At 36.9% G+C, this 17396-nt stretch overlaps 1 protein-coding gene across 2 annotated transcripts in view; it reads right to left on the reverse strand.

Moving 5' to 3' along the window:
* Positions 1 to 5349: 5349 nt before the first annotated feature.
* Positions 5350 to 17396, reverse strand: part of Plekhh2 (pleckstrin homology, MyTH4 and FERM domain containing H2) — a 107252-nt gene continuing 95205 nt past the window's right edge. For both annotated transcript variants that reach the window (XM_042675494.1, XM_042675493.1), the window contains 3 exons: positions 15039 to 15128; positions 11179 to 11313; positions 5350 to 7832 (listed from right to left, as the gene is read on the reverse strand). In XM_042675494.1, coding sequence (XP_042531428.1) covers positions 7647 to 7832; positions 11179 to 11313; positions 15039 to 15128 — 411 coding nt within the window. In that variant the 3' untranslated portion in view covers positions 5350 to 7646. The remainder of the gene's footprint in view (positions 7833 to 11178; positions 11314 to 15038; positions 15129 to 17396) is intronic.

Consider the following 17396-nt stretch of genomic DNA (forward strand, 5'->3'; position numbering starts at 1 on the left):
AATGTGGGACCTAAAGGCAACTGTGCCTGGCTTCGAAGTGTTATTTTGTGAAAAAATATTTTTGCTTAGCCAAGCTGAATTTTAGAGTTCAGTCCCTCCAAGGGCGGAGGCATACAAAGCAGAGGAAGGTGTACAAAGCAGAGGAAGGTGACTTAGCGGTAGGGTGCTTGCCTAGCATGCTTAAAGCCCTGAGCTCGATTACTCTGTACCACATAAACAGAAAAGGCCTGAAGTGGCACTGTGGCTCAAGGAGTAGAGTGCCAGCCTTGAGCAAAAGAAGCTCAGGGACAGTGCCCAGGCCCTGAGTTCAAGTCCCAGGACCGGCAAAAAAAAAAGTCTCCTTTTGGGAGAAGCCCTTCATCCCACTCCCCGCACCCTCCGTTCCCCAAGCCTCTACCTTCAGCCCAACAGAATGGATTTTACTCTGAAATATAAATGCATTTACTCTGAAGGAATGTTCTTGTTGAGTACCAACTACGTGCAGGAGTCTCTGCTTTTTCTCATATTTTACTTTTCTGTCACATAGCCAGAATTAAGGAATGGAAGTTCTAGGAATTAACTAAAAACATAGACTAAGCCTTAAAACTGAAAATAAGGCATGTGATTTTAATGTTTTTCAACTTTCTGAATGTTTACTTGTATTATGTTATATGCAGCAGTGACATATTATTTATTAATAAGTTAGTGAGGCATGTACATCTATATACTTCATGAGTGCAAATTTTTGTTTGATTTCTAAGAATTTTTAAATCAATAACAAACATTAGGTTATTAATATATGAAAGGATTTAGTTACACAGGGTAAAATGTAGAGAAGACAAGATCCTAACCTGTGAGAAAGATGGACAGTTAATTATATCATTATCTGAGATGAGTGATATAAGCTATTGCAGAAGAGGTACAAAACTAACCTGAGTGGGCGGGGAAAAAAAAAAAAACTAACCTGAGAACAGAAATACCGAATTATGTCTGTAAGTGTTAGTGAAAGATTCTTGGCAGTTACTGTATTTGATCTGTGTTTGAATGCTGGGTAGACCCAGACACTCTTATTTGAGATGCCCTGAATATTTGAAGATTCTCTCCAACCCTCTAACATTCGATTTAGGTTTTGTTTTTTTTTTAATACCGTAATGTTTAAGAAAAGATCTGAAAATGGATCTTAGATTCAGTAGGATGTGGTATCTGAGGCAGGAGGATGGAAAGTTCAAGGCCAGTATGGACTAATATTGAATTCCAGGCTGGGCTACACAGTAAGATACTAAAAAGAAAGAGAGGGAAAGATGGAGAGAAGGGAGAGGGAGGGAGGAATGAAGGAAAGAATGAGGCAGAAAGGAAGGAAGAACACCTAGATTCCTGACTCAGCCATACAAGTTGCAATATTGCCACATTGTGTAAATTACTTATCTGAACCTTACTTTCTGATTCTGTTAAAGGAAATGCTTAGGAATTTTAAATGAGATAAATAAATGCAAAGCACAACTTAAATGTGTGACACATTATAGGCACACATTGCAGGTACTTTATTGTTATGTGATAAACTGCAGGTCAGTATTTTTTTCTTTGCAGTGCTGGGGATCAAACTCAAGGCCTCCTGCAAAGCGAGGCAAATGTTCTACCATTGAGAGCGTCCTCAGTCTGCATGGTGACTTGGAATAAAGACCCATTAAGGAGTCCATTCCCAGGAATGAGGCAATTTGATTGATGGAAGACAAAGTTTTTGCAACATAAAGAAATTCTGTGAGCCCTTTGGTATAGTTGGGAGGCAGAGAAGGCTACAGTTGCACATGGAAAAGAATGTAATGAGAATGCAGTTCAGGGGGAATAAAGATGATTTTAAAAGAGGCTGAAATATCTCTCACTGAATTAACATCTATATTTCGATACTAACCAGGCTGCAAGTGCATAAACTAACATGGAACAGATTGTAATGAATTATGATTTTGGTTCTGGACCTTTAGAATCCTTTGTATGCTTGCAAGGAATTCCTGTTGGTCTTTTAACAAGAATGGCATCTGGGTTTTGTTGTGGTGGTTGTTTTTTACCAAGTACATGCTATGTAGTAGACACAGTACTTTTTTTTTTTTTTTTTTTTTTTTAAGAATGTAACTGTTTGGATACCAGATATGTACTTGGAGGGAGCCTTAGTTACAGGAAAAGTAAAGGCTGAGTTCTCTTTTTACCAGAGTAGGCACTTGGACCAAGATCCTTCTACTTTATGATTTCTGTCATAGCTGGGATGATAGGCCCACACCACCATGCTGAATTTTTATCAAGATGGAATTGGAAACTCTTTTTCACCTAGGTTGGCCTTCAACAATGATCTTCCCAATCTCAGCCTCCTGAGTACCTAAGATTCCAGGCATGAGCCATTGTGTCTGGATGAAGCCAAATAAAATTTAAAAATAGAATTGTGCCGTGACTAGACCTGAGTTGGAGTGAGATAATTTTTTGCAGCTGCATGAACGTTATTTTCTTGGAGCCTAGAAAACCATAAGGAGGATATTAAACAATAGCCAGGAAAGTGACAAAAGTTTTATATTTTTTTCTCTTTGTTTTCAAGGTTATATAAGCTTCTTGTAGGAAAAAGAAGTGTATAAAAAAAGAAACTGGATGAAATGTCAGCCCCCAAAATAACCATTAAACATTTTGACGTGCTTTAACAAAGTGTTTTAAGTATTGGGATTATAGTGGGTGGAGATGGGAGGGAAAAACTGGGAGAGAGAAAGGGAAGGGATAGACATTGTCCTAAAAGAAATATACTCTTTACCTGACTTATGTAACTGTAACCCCTCAGTACGTCACCTTTATAACAACACTAAAAAATTGAAGAAAAAAAAAGATTTGGGATTGTAAAGTTCATTAACATCCTTACTTTAACATGTATATTTAACCCATATCCATTACAAATGTATCCTGACTATAACTTGCATGGTTTCATGTTACATTTGGAGATTTTCTTTTTATCAAAAGGCATTTGCATGATGTTAAGTTTGAGGTGGCCCTGAGTGAACACCTATCATGATTTGTGTTCATCAGAGTCTTTCCTTGGAATTTTTTCAAATTAGAATTGGGAAAAGCAAGCTTCTCCTGCTTTTTAAGAGATTAGCATAGGCTCTGTTAAGTGAAGAATGTCACTTTGTGGAGAACACAAAACAGATGTGCATCAGCGTGGTGTCTTGGCACACATCTCATGGTTCTGGCTGTCCCAAAGGTGCATCCTTACTATGATTTCATTGTTCAGCTCTCCCTTTGATTATATGAAATATTCTAGTATCTTTGTGGGAAAAAGGTCTTTCTCACTTTCATCTAAGTTAGTTCACATCAAATGTTTGGAAATTATAGTAAAAAGAGGCTGTTCAATATAGTTACTAGACTGTAGAGTAAGGCCTGAAGAAAAAGGGAGAAAAATGCTTCTCTTGTATGATGAGCTAATGTTCCCACTAACCAACTCTTGGGGGCACAGAGACTGAGAACCAGGCATGGAGGGCATGGTTAGTTTAGATAACATCCAGGACACCTGGACCATACTCTGCAGTTAGATCACTGGCAACCTTAAAAAAATATTATGCCGGGTGCTGGTGGCTCACACCTGTAATCCTAGCTACACAGGAGGCTGAGATCTGAGGATCACGGTTCAAAGCCAGCCCGGGCAGGAAAGTCTGTGAGACTCTTGTCTCCAATAAACCACCAGAAAGCTGGAAGTGGCACTAGTCTTAAGCTGAAGAGCTGAGTGGATAGCCCTATGACCACCACCAACAACTACAACAAAGATATTTTAATAGACCAGTGGAGGCTTGGCATAAGTGTCATAAGGGTGAGGGGAGAATGAGAATTCACAAGCTCTTATGAGGTTATACACTTTCCATACACTTTCTGATAGAGGCAACTCTTACCAGAATTTGATAGTGCTTTCTGAAAATTCAAGCCAGTAATTCAAAGCCACTGACTCTATTACACAGCATTCAGTTCTTAGGGGATTTATTAAGAGCCACATAGAGAGTTACCTTTCCCTAAACACTGTGACTACTGACAAAGGGTTATCTGAATGTCAGAAAACCACAACACAAACCTGGCAGTTCTTTAGAAAGCTTTCTCTCTTCCCCATCCTCCCTCCCTCTCTACCACCATTTATTAGGTTATGTTAGCAAAGCACTAGAAGGAAGGGTACTCCATATTCAAATACTGCGATGAATATTTGTGTCTTACTTTGTAGTTATTTGCTAATAGGTGTTTCTTTTGCTAATTGATATTCCTTGCTTACTATTATTGAATTATAAAGTAATTAGAAAGCCATATAATGATGAGTTTGGGATTGGTGATGATTGTAAAGGTAGCTCTAGAATCACTATGATTAATTTAGGCAAGATTAAATTCAACAATAAAACCACAGTTTAGAGCTAGTGTAGATCTCACCACTTCACTCAAGCCTCCTGATCGTGCTTAATATTGATGGACCAACCTTTCCAGTTAAATCCTCAAGAATCTGTTTCTTGGTACCACTGTGAAATGGACATATATTACTTTACCCTAAATATCTATGTGTAAACTTACCTTAATTTGAAATTTGAAGGACGAAGTTTCTGTTAGTCAAATCTCTTCCCTCTTTGAGGGAAAAGAGAGTGGGGGAGATGTGGAAACCTCCTCAACCCTTCTTCCTGCTCAATTCCCCCACCCCCACACTGCTGGAGCCTCTTCTCCACAGAATCAATCCAGGGTCCAGCAGCCTTAAGGAGGGTGGATTCCAAGGAATCTGAGAGGAAGGTGTATGAGGGAAATGTGTTCTTAGCATCCCAGGAACAGGTACATCCTTTTACTAGAAGGATTACACTTCAGTTCAATTATGGTTTATGCACTGTTCTAAGAATCTAAGTATTTTTTTCCTATGACAAAAAATTCCCAAACATCTCATTTATAAATACATTTTTGGAACAGTTTCCTAAAATATTGTGATTAACTACTCTTGGAAACAGAGTTAAATTCATTTCCAAGCGATGACAATATTTTACTTTACATATACACTTCAGAATATTTAAAATAAAAATTCTGAACATAATCCATTAAACTGATCTGAGAGAAATAAGTTCTCTTAAGGAGTTTATTAATAGAAATCATTGGAAAACATGATTTTGTTTATATAGTATATACATATTATGTGCATACATATGTATTAAAGTTTCAATCCGCCCAAACAAGTTCTTTTTATATGGATAAAACAAAGAAATGCCAAAGACAAAGCATGAATCAAAGAAGAAGAGTTATAACTACCATTTTCATCAAAGTACACCTCAGCTTTTGACAATGAAAACATTAGGTATTTCTTGAAGATTATTCAAAAGATAATGCTCAAAGTTGGGTTTTGTAAATCATTTATTATGATTGAAAGGAAAGAAAATGATAGGAGACAAATATTACAATTAAACATCAAACATTCTCTTGAATAACATACTTTGAATTTTTAAATGGCTATAGAAAAGAAAAAATTTTCACATCATCAGTTACAGAAAATTGATTTCTTTCCATCAAAATATTTTATTTTAGTTCTATCAAAACTAAATGCCAAGTCTAAGGTACTACGGTTTGAGCTATGCCTTCACAACTTAGTTTTTAAGTTAGAGGGTTTGAAAAGGTAGAAGGGCTCACTAGATGGTGAATAAACTATTGCCTGAGAATAAAATTTTTGCACATAGTTAACAGCCTTGCAAAACCTCTGGCTCACCAGCTAATGACTATGAAATGGATTTCTGGGAGCTCTGGAATGCTACTTAATCACAGACAAAAGACTCCTCTGAGAGTTCTTCCACATTTGTTATCAGTTTATTCTCAAAAACATATTTGTTTACTCAGTGAGTGATTATGGCTCAAAAACTATAGGGGAAATAGTTAAGGGAAATTCATTTCTATATGTTTTAAGAAATCTTATCATTGCCAATAATACACACTATTACTTGGGCAATGTATTTCTTGGCTCTGTTCCTTCAAGGCTGACTTTTAAAAGGCTTAGTGAACAATACATTGCCACAGTGAGAAAACAGCAAAGAAAATATGAAGGTTCTGACAAGAAATTAACTCAGCAGCTAGTATTTTTCTCAAACGGGTTAAAAAATAAGACACACAAAGTGACACATACATATCCAAAAATAAATACAAATATTCTACACATAAATTAAGGATATTCATGATTACTATTAAACATTTCTATAATTTTCATGACTTATCACAGTTTCATTTTTATCATGAATACTAATTACACCATTTTGACACACACTGGAATATACTGACCACTTATGTAACCTAGTAAAGTAATATATTTCAATTTAATTTCAATTAAAATTTTACTTCCTTTGTGGGAAGAATATTTGCTTCTTTTCCTTTTCTCTTCCTTTCTTCCTTTTTCTTTGCACTACCTTAGATTTAATCTTAGGCCCCACCCTTCAAGTTTGCTTGCTGAAGCTCCCCCTTCTGAGCCTTGCTTTTTGCCAATTATTTTGGAGAAGGGGTCATGGAATTTTTATGGTGGACTGACTTTGATCCGCTGAACCTAAGCCTCCAAAGTTGCTATGGTGACAGGTATGAGAACCACAAGTACCTGACATAAACTTTTCTTTAAAAAAATATTTTTGCTGGAGCTGGAGATCAGTGGTAGAGTACCAACCTAGTATATATGAGGCCTTGCATTTGCTAACCAGATTTTTTTTTTTTAATGACATGCCTGTAATGCTTGTACTCAGGAGGCAAAGACAGGAGGATGTTTGAAGCCAGCCTGGGGTACATAGTGAGTTCAATGCTAGTCTAGGATACAAAGTAAAACCCTGTCTCAAACAAACAAACAAACAAACAACCCCAAAAATGAGAGATTTATCTTCACACTATAATCAGGAAGGACTAGATGAAAGGCAAAGCTTTATGAACTGACTTTTCTTTGAAAGATACTATTATTTAACAAAGCAAGGTCAAGTTGACTTAGCACCAAATGCAATGAAATGTGGGGCAATATTCCAGTGAACTTGTGCTATGCTGACAACAGCCAAGGAATGCCAGGAATCACTGTATCTCTTGAAACTTTATACTCCAGTGGTCAGCAAAGGTGACAAGGTATACTTTCTAATACCCACAGGGTCTGGTTACCTAACTCCTGTTTTGTCATGTAATGATTCATAGAGCCTGAAACTTTATTGCACTTGCTCTAAAAATTTATTCTTATAACAGTACCTCACTCCTTTCCAAACACTATCTCATTAATTAAAAGCACATTCAATCATAGAACCTTCATATTTGGCAGTGAGCTTTTCCAAATAATCAACTGGTTTACCAAATGAGAGTTTGGAACTTTCCTTTTAAACACTGCCAGAATGTTTAAATGTAAAAAAAATAAAATAAAAAAATAAGCATGATGTCTCTCTTGGCCAGGAAGAAAAGACGAGGGGGGAAGAATTCTAACCTATTTAATCTAAGAAAATAAGCTTGGCCAATATCTTATTTATGTTTTATTGTTATTCAAATATTTAAGAGTCAGCTAAGAGAGTGTAACCTCATATTGCTAAAGTCTGGAATGCTGGTATGTGGGTGCCACAATGGCAGGATGTAAACAAACTTGGTTGCAGCCTCTGTTCAGAGGACAAGCAGTGAACAGTCAGATTCTGGAGCCGTTAGAGTAAGGTGGGGCCTTTGGTGGGTCTGCTGCCTGACAGCAGGGGCTGGCCTCCTACTGTCCCAGTTTGGGGTCCGGGCGCCCTGGTGGAGAGCAGTGCTGGAGCAGAGAGGTGGTGAATCGCTGCCTTTTGCTGATAAGCATTGTTGATGTAACTGGCGATCAAAAGAGTGATTTCAAGAATCTAAAATAAGAAAACCAGAGAAGTTTACCAATTTTAAGAGTGAAGGCTTGGCCTTGAGTCATCTCATTTGCAACTACCCAGTCACCAAGATTCCCTTTCTCTTCAAATCCAACAATGAAGTCCTTACTCTTCAGTACTATCAAGGTATCCGTACATTTTTCTATTACCTCAACTGGCAGAAAAAGTAAATCTCAAAATTTAGCCGGGGCTGGTGGGTCACACATTTAATCCTATCTACTCAAGAGGCTGAGGCTGAGATCTGAGGATGGCAGTTTGAAGCCTGATCTGGCAGTAAAGTCCCTGAGTCTCTCATCTCCAATTAATTTCCAAAAAGTTGATCCTGGAACTGTGGTTCAAGTGCTAGAGCACCAGCCTTGACAAAAGAGCTTAGGGACAGCACCCACACCCGGAGTTTAAGCCCTAGTACCAGCAGCAAGACAAACAAACAAGACCATCCAAATTAGTGACACTGTGAGGAAAAGTGCTGGTCAGTATACAACTCTTGTCAGTTGTCTTAAATTCACATTTGTAAATATTTGAGTTAGGAAAGTCAGTGTATCATATCAACTCTTTATTAAAACTAACAAAACAAAACAAAACTGAGTATGCCATAATCTTTTAAACTCCATGGCTAACTGATTTTACTTAAGTATAGACTTAATTAGGGAATACATCTGCCATTTTTTTTAAAGTTCCAGATGCTAAAGACATTGTCTTTTCAGGGAACAATTTTAAGATAAAGTTTTAGGAAAATAATTTTTTATCCTTCATTAAAATCAGAATTACATGTTAGAAAATAGCTCTTATACTACTTAGAAATGTTAAAAAAAAACTACATGATTTGTTGAAAACAGCAAACAAACAAGTATGTTTTAATTATAAAACTCCTCTTTTGTGTGTTAGGAAAATGTCACTTAAACATATTTTTAATAGAAAACTGATTTATAAATCAATTTATAGAAGATAACAAAATCAATATTCAATGCCACCTTTAACTATTAATAACTAAAATACTTTGGCATCTAAGTTTCTGCTCCTTGCCTTTTGTAGCAAACACTGCATTCTAATAAGGCTGTTGTCTTTTTTTTTTTTAACAGGGACAGAAATTAGCATCTTCCTTAATGTAATCTCTTTCTATTGCAAGTCTAAGTGGAAAAAAAAATCATTTTCCAGAAATTCTCTGGAGTTTTGGGTGGAATACAGCAAAATCAATGTTTTGAGCAGGAAGCCAACTTCTCTTCTTTCTTCTGCAGGCATATCTACATAATACATTTCACATTCCTACATGTCTGCCCAAGCAATTTTCTTCTCTTTTTTTCCAAACCATCTCAATATGAGGAAAAATTTGCAAGCTAATCTCTCTCTCCCTTCTCTTTCTCTTTCTCTCATTGTCTTTAAAATATGGCTCCACAAAGCTTTCTAGTTGACTCTATCTTGTTTATCACCATGTGTGTTGAGTTCCTTGGTAGACACTGCCAATTCCTTCTCTTCATGTGTTACCTGAGAGCAGCTGTCAAACAGAATCCAAACTCTTCATGTGATGTCCAATTAAACACACCTTCCAAGCTATCATTCATTTTTCTTTCTCCACTTGGGCTTTTCTGTCTCACTTTTTCTTTGCTTCCTCATTTTCAAAAGCATGGCTTCACTCAGCAATGTACAATCCATGTCTACAATCTCTCCTGCTAATCTTGACTGACTGCCATCCTTCATATTTATTACAGTAAAATCCATTTTATACCGAGAAAGATCCACCACAGGGCCTACACTACACTGGATATTTTCAATGGACACATCTGGGTTGCCTTGCAGAGCATTCTTTTGAGCAATTCCATAGGGATTTAAATGAAGAACTGAGGCAATTTCACATCTGCACGGACTGATCTGGTTTCCATTTTATTGACTCAGGAGAACCAGAGCCCTTCATGTCATCAAAACAGATTCTCTTGGCTCCAAACTTTCATATGGACATAATGGGATTTTGAAGATGGAATTTTCTTCTTTTATTTCTAATAGTGTTTTATGGTTTGGATAGGATTAACTCACAGACTGCAAGATGTACTCTTGCAAATAGAGCTCTTCTGGGGAATCTCTGGTTAATATGCAGTTCTCACTCAAGGGCTTATGGCTGGAGGAAGAGCCCTTTGAAATGGGCTTCTAAGTCTCCTAAATAATCACTTGCTTGATTTTTTTTTGACATCTCACTTCTTTGGCTTTTCTTTCCTTTTTTTTTTTTTTGGGGTCTAGTCGTGGGGCCTGAACTCTGGGCCTGGGCGCTGTCCCTCAGCTCTTCAGCTCAAGGCTAGCGCTCTACCACTTCAGCTACAGCGCCACTTCCGGCTTTTTTCTTTTTGCATATGTGGGGCTGAGGAATCGAACCCAGGGCCTCATGCATGCAAGGCAAGCGCTCTACCACTGAGCCACCTTCCCAGCCCATTTTTTTTTTTTTGGGTCCGGTCATGGGGCCTGAACTCTGGGCCTGAGCGCTGTCCCTCAGCTCTTCAGCTCAAGCTCAAAGATAGTGCTCTACCACTTGAGCCACAGTGCCACTTCTGGCTTTTTTCTTTTTGCTTATGTGGTGCTGAGGAATCAAACCCAGGGCCTCAAGCATGTCCTTCCTTCCTTCCTTCCTTCCTTCCTTCCTCCCCTTCTTTGTTTTTTTTTTTTTTTTTTTTTGAGATAGGGTCTATGCCACCCAGACTGAGCTTGAACTTGTACTCTCCTACTTCAGTCTTCAAAATGCTAAGAAATGACTATATGTTTTGAATCTTTCTTTTTTTTAAAATTGTGAAAATACCATATAGAGGGGTTACATTATATGCACTTGGCTATCTACTTTATAAACTTCCTTCATGTAATTCACAAGCAAAAAGAAGTAGGTAGTATTATATCATTTTTAGTGTCAGTACTGAGGTCTGACCTCAGGGCCTGGTGCTTACTTGGTTCACTTGCTCAGTTAATCCTCTACTACTTGAGACATATGCTGCTTTTGCTGGTTCTTTTGGAGATGGAGTCTCATGAACTTTCCTGCTTGGCTGGCCTCCAACATAACTCTCCAGATCTCAGCCTCTTGAGTAGTTAGGATTACAGACATAAGCCACCATACTTGGTATATACCATTTTATTAGACAAGAAAGACTAAGACTTAAAGTAAGCCAGGATTTTGACCTCTAGTTATTTAATATTAAGAAACATCTCAATGAAATATCCCTCTGTATAACAAGTACAAGCCAGCAAATTGTTTAAAGTGACATCTGTTTTCTTACCTGGAACAGTCTTTGCTCAATCACTGCCTTAGTATGAACAAAAAATAATGTAAAGAAGTTGGCAAAAGGATTCCACTCACCTTGGGTTTTGCCATGGCGAACAGTAATTTCTCCGTTGGCTTGTCTTTTGAATTTGTATTAATGACTATCATAAAATCATCTTGATAACCTCCAAAGGTCATCAGACTTTTGTATAAATAGCTGACTATTAATCTCTTCAAAGAAAGGAAAAATAAATGTTATATACTATTTACATTCAAAGAAAAATGAGAAATGATAAATATATTTCCATTAATCCCCAGCACCACAAGAAAACAAGAATCTCTGTTGAAAAGCTGATATTGACGGGCACTGGTGGCTCATGCCTGTAATCCTAGCTACTCAGGATGCTGAGATCTGAAGCTCACGGTTCACAGCCAGGAAAGTCCGTGAGACTCTTATCTCCAATAAACCACTAGAAAAATCAGAAGTGGCTCTAGCAGTAAAGTGCTTGCCTTGAGCTGAAGAGCGCAAGGACAGCACCCAAGCCCAGAGTTCAAGCCCCACAACTGATCAAAAAAAAAAAGCTGACATTAATTATGGGCAAGATGTAAAAAAATTTTTTCTAACATCAAATATATTATCATCTAAAACTGATAGTAAGGGTACTAATGTTCTATAGGCATCATCTATCTACCTTTATGATTAAAATATTTGGGAAAAACTCCAATAGAAAAAAATGCTAATATATTTTCATATGGTCTTTCAGCTATCTCTCTATGTTAGGTTGAGTTATATGAAACTGATTCTTTTTATGGTCTAAAAATAGTCAAACAGTATATTGGCAAGCTTAAAAGGTTCACCCTTTTAGATGGATTATATATATAATACACAATAATAATAAACAGTATACATAATACAATTTCTTTGTATAAATACATATAAATTATGTGTGTAAATACATATAAATTATGTTTGTTTTTTTTAAACTGTATTTTTTTTTTGTCTTTTCTTTTTTGGTACTGGGGATCGAACCCAGGGCATTGCACTTGCTAGGCAAGCGCTTTGCCACTGAGCTACGTCCCAGCCCATAAATTATGTATACTGTTTAACACTGGGCTTTATTTTAAGCTGACAACTTATCATCCACATCTTATGATAACAACTGTAGTTGTGCAACATCATTTTCAATGGCGGTAGGCAATCCTTTATTTAATCAATCTTCTATACCAGGATATGTGAATCATTTTAGTATTACTAAGTTAATTACTATTTTTGGGCGAACTTCATAATGCAAATACCAACAATTTTTTTGTTATAAAACAAGCAAGAATTGCTGGCTTTAAAAAGTGAGGACAATTTGGAGGAATTTTCCCCAATTCTCTTCTAAAGAGCTTATGCCCATTAACATTCTCAGCACAATAGTCACTCCAGCACCATATATTACATTTTTCTTAAATCTCTACACAGTAATTTGTGAAAAGTAGACTCTTACTGTTTGAAGCTGCATTTATTTAATTACTAGTGAAATTAATATGCAAAAATTACCGAATATTTGAATTTCATAAATGGCTTTAGACCATTTATCTATTAGTATGTTCATAACTTTTTCTTTCTTTTTCAGGGGAGATAGTTGGGGATCCAACCTAGGACATTGCACATGCTCTACACTGAGCAACACTCTCAGCCCCATGATTTTCTTAATGTTTTATAAGACGTATGTTTAGCCAGGTGCCAGTGGCTCATGTCTGTAATCCTAGCTACTCAGGTGGCTGAAACCTGAGGATCAAAGTTCACAGCCAATCCAGACAGGAAAGTCCATGAGAATCTTATCTCCAATTAACCATCAAAAAGTCAGAAGTAAAGCTGTGGCTCGAGTGGTAGAGCTTAGCCTTGAGCACAAAAGCTAAGGACAGCACCAGGCCTGGGGTTCAAGCCCCAGGATGGGCATGAATGCATACACACACACACACACACACACACACACACACACACACACACACAAACACGCATACAATACATGTTTATATTAAAATATCTATTCTTTGTCATATATGTAACTAATATTTTTGCCACTAAGTTTCTAAAACAACTTAAACTATATAATTCAAAGACACACAGCCTGAAAACATACTAATAGCTTGCAAGCTTGAGAAGACCATTCCAGCTCTGAATCCTAAGAGTTATAGCCCTAAGACTCTATTTCCTGTCTCCAAGATCTACTGGGATCTAAGGAACTTCTTTACTTAACTGAGGAACTTGATACTGGTGTGCAATTGTTTGTTGACTTTAAGTCAGTGCTTTTATTATGTCTTCAAGTGGTCCCTGCAAAAACTAAACTGTACTCTGAGAACATAATAAACTTCTACAAAAGAATTTAAGAATTCACAAGGGGAAACTGACTATAATACTAATGGGATATAGTGGTTTCCAAAATTCTTTAGTGACCTCTTACTATTGCCAGAAGTAAAGAGAGCCTAATACATTTTTGAAAGTAAGAATTCTAGGAAGTAGAGGTCTAGCTCAAGTGGTAGAATACCAGCCTAGAGTAAAAAAGCTGAGGGTCAGCACCCAGACCCTGAATTCAAGCTTCAATACCAGCATAAAACAACAACAAAAAAGAATTCTACTCACCAGATTTTAAAAAGTAAAAGTTTATAAAATTACCTGACACATGAAATGATGCTAATTTCAGGTAAATAATGAACATAAAAAAGAATAGTTTTTAAATTAATTTCAATTTTAATCATGTGAAAAGCTCGAAGTTTTTGTATATATTTCGTATATGAACTGGTAAGTTATATTGTGGTAAGTTATAGAAATTATGATATAGAAACCAAGGTAAAACAATGGAACAACTTAAAATGTTGGTAATTCAAATTTGTACTTTTATGATAAGTAAGTTTTTATTTTACACAGGAAACAATTGTCCTAACATGTTAAAAAAAAATCTCAGGCTGGGAAGGTGGCTCAGTGGTAGAGTGCTTGCCTTGCATGCATGAGACCCTGGGTTCGATTCATCAGCACCACATAAGCAGAAAAAGCCAGAAGTGGCACTGTGGCTCAAGTGGTAGAATGCTAGCCTTGAACTGAGTTGCTGAGGGACAGCGCCCAGGCCCAGAGTTCAGGCCCCATGACTGGCCAAAAAAAAAAAAAAATCTCATCAATACAACTGGCTGTAATTTAGTCACTGGATATTAATATTTCCTCATATGCAATAGATCTCTCTGTCTCTGTGTGTATACGTGTTATTTGTACACACACATATATACTTATATATACACATATGTAGTTGGTATATTAGTTTGAACTCAGTGCCTTATGTTTGATAGGTAGATGTTCTACTGTTGAGCCATGCCTTGAACATTTTCTTGTGCTGAATTTTGTTTTGTTTTTTGGCAGTGCTGGTGTTTGAATTCAAGGCTTTACATGTGCTTGGCTTTTTGCTTAGTTGGTGCTCTACCACTTCTGCATCTTGCCCTGCTTATTTTGGAGACAGAAATCCCATAGATTTTTCTGCTTGGGCTGGCTTTGAACATCAGTTTTCTGGATCTCAGCCTTCTGAGTTGATAGGAGTATAGGCATGAGTCGCTGGTGCCTCGCTTACACTGGTTATGTTTGAGAGGATCTCCTGCTCTGGTTTCCTTTGTAGTTAGGATAACTGACCTGTGCTATAGTATCCAGCTCACAGTTAAGAAGGGCTCTCATGAACTTTCTGATGAGGCTGGTCTTGAATCATGATCTTCTCAGTCTTGGCCTCCAAAGTAGCTAGGCGACTACTCTTATTTAAAAGATAATATTGTACTCATGGTTGTATTTGTAAAATGAGTCCTCACTAGATAGTATTAGAGTGTTTTCTGATTATGAGAAAAATCAGGGTAAAGTATCATTCCTTTCTGTTTGCAATATACTACCAATGGAAATAGTGGTTTTCACATAGAACTTTAGGGTTTTATCTTACCATGGAGTTATGTTCTAAAATGCTTAAACCATTCTCGTTTATAGCCAGCCATATGACAGTATTTCCAAGGGTTGATGATGAAGTTAAGGGCTGTTGAAGAAGAAAAATCATTGTATTAAAAATGCTAAACAAAATGACAGAAATATTCCTCAGTCTAAATGCCATCTTATATTTGCCATTATATGACAACAACAAAAAGTATTATTCAAAACTTTCTTGGGGAGGAGGCAGTGTGGCACACTGAAAAGAGCAGTTGGTTTGATGTGGGGAGACCTGACTTTGAGATCCTGCTCTGCCATTTAATAGTAATGCTTGCATTGGGACAAGCTACCCACTCCCTCTGAGTTTTGACTTTTTATCTTTAACATAGAAACAATAACTTTTATATCTTATTTTTACTCCATGAGGTCAAGAAGATTTTAGAGTTTCCAGAATGGCTATCAACCTAAACTTAAGTCTTACAAAAATTAGGATGGATCATTTGTTATTTGTACATAGTAAAATTTAACACACACACATACACACACACACACACACACACACACACACACACACACACACACATCACGCCCAAGTCTTTTCCCTATCTACTAAGGTCTGTTTACAACAGTAAGAAAGCATTAAAAAGGAAGCCACTCAACTCAAGTGTCCATGGATAGACAAAGGAACAAATAAAATCTTTGTGTATATGATATTACTCAATCTTAAAGAAGGGCATTTTGACACAACTATATTATGAATGAACTCTGAAGACATCTTAAGTAAAACACGTGACAAAATATTTTTATAGAGTAGGTTAATTTGTAGAGACTAGCAGTGAGAGGGTGAGGAAAGGAAAACCTGGAGAGTTCATGTTTAATACGTATAAAGTTGGGAAGACTGACAAAAAAAGTTCTGATAATGGATGGTAGTGGTGATTGGAAAAGATTTTGAATGCACTAAATTCCACAAAGCCATCTACTGAAAAAGGGGGTAAAGTGGTAGATTTTATGTGCATTTTACCACAAACACTGAGAAGGGAGAACCCTAAAAAAAGAAGTACCTCCTCGTTTTGAAGAAAAAAAACTGCTAGTTATTCAACATGAAGCACAACATCATCATGTAAATAATATTTTCTGCCAGCAAACATAGCACATATTGTCAGGAAGATGTTTAATAGCCTTTCTGATTCTAACTTGATAAGTAAAAGATTCACACTTCAAAGCTCATAAGTTGTTTAGGCTGGTCTCTCAAACTCCTGGATTCAGCTTCCTGAGTAACTGGGGCAAGAGGCATATGCTAATGTTCCTGGCTTACTCCTTATATTTAGAAATATGCACATATATATATATATATATTCACACATATACATTCACCTTTTTGAAAATATATTAGTTTTCTAGATGTTTAAAAATATTAACAGAATTATTATCTTTCTGTTACCTTAGTACATAGCTTCCAAAAACTAGCAAAAATAGTTTCTTAACAATTATAGTTACTCCTAGACTAACAGTTAGAAGATACCCTTAGATTTTATGTGTGTTTATTTCCATTTCCTGTTCTTTGAAAATTAATTAATTAATTAATTAATTTTTTTTTTTTTTTTGGGTCCGGTTGTGGGCCTGAACTCTGGGCCTGGGCGCTGTCCCTCAGCTCTTCAGCTCATGGCTAGCGCTCTACCACTTGAGCCACAGCGCCACTTCCGGCTTTTTTCTTTTTTTGCTTATGTGGTGCTGAGGAATTGAACCCAGGGCCTCATGCATCCCAAGGCAAGCGCTCTACCACTGAGCCATCTTCCCAGCCCCAAAATTTATTTATTTTTAATGCTGATACTAGGGCTTGAACTCAGGGTCTAGAGGCCATCCCTTAGCTTTCTTTACTCAAGGTTAATGCTTTATTACTTGAGCCACACCACCACTTCTGGCTTTTTGCTACCTAAGTGGAGATAAGAATCTCACAGACTTTTCTGTCTTGGCTGGCTTCTAATGGTAAGCCTAAGATCTCAGCCTTCTGAATAGCTAGGATTACTGGTGTGAATCACCAGCGCCCAGGAAATATATCTTAGATTCTGACTTTGTTATATCTAGTCAACAAATACTTAATAAATGAAAATTATATGCAAAGAATTATACTGGACACAAGAAGGACTTTAAGATCCTTCTCAAGGAGTGTGCGAGTCATTAATGAGGGTAAAAAATACACAGAAAAATATGACACAAGGTAGGATGTATCTTAGGATCTGAGATAGTCTAAAGTGATATAGTTCACTAGAAAGAAGAGGAATTAGTAGGCATAATTTGGTTCTGGTGGTATTGCTCAAAGTAGAATATGCTTAGATATAGTCTACCTTGGAGAGTTTGGTAGTTGAAAAATCCAGGG

The sequence above is a fragment of the Dipodomys spectabilis genome, unplaced genomic scaffold (assembly GCF_019054845.1).
Source record: "Dipodomys spectabilis isolate Male_0828 unplaced genomic scaffold, ASM1905484v1 ptg000026l, whole genome shotgun sequence".
Lineage (NCBI taxonomy): Eukaryota > Metazoa > Chordata > Mammalia > Rodentia > Heteromyidae > Dipodomys > Dipodomys spectabilis.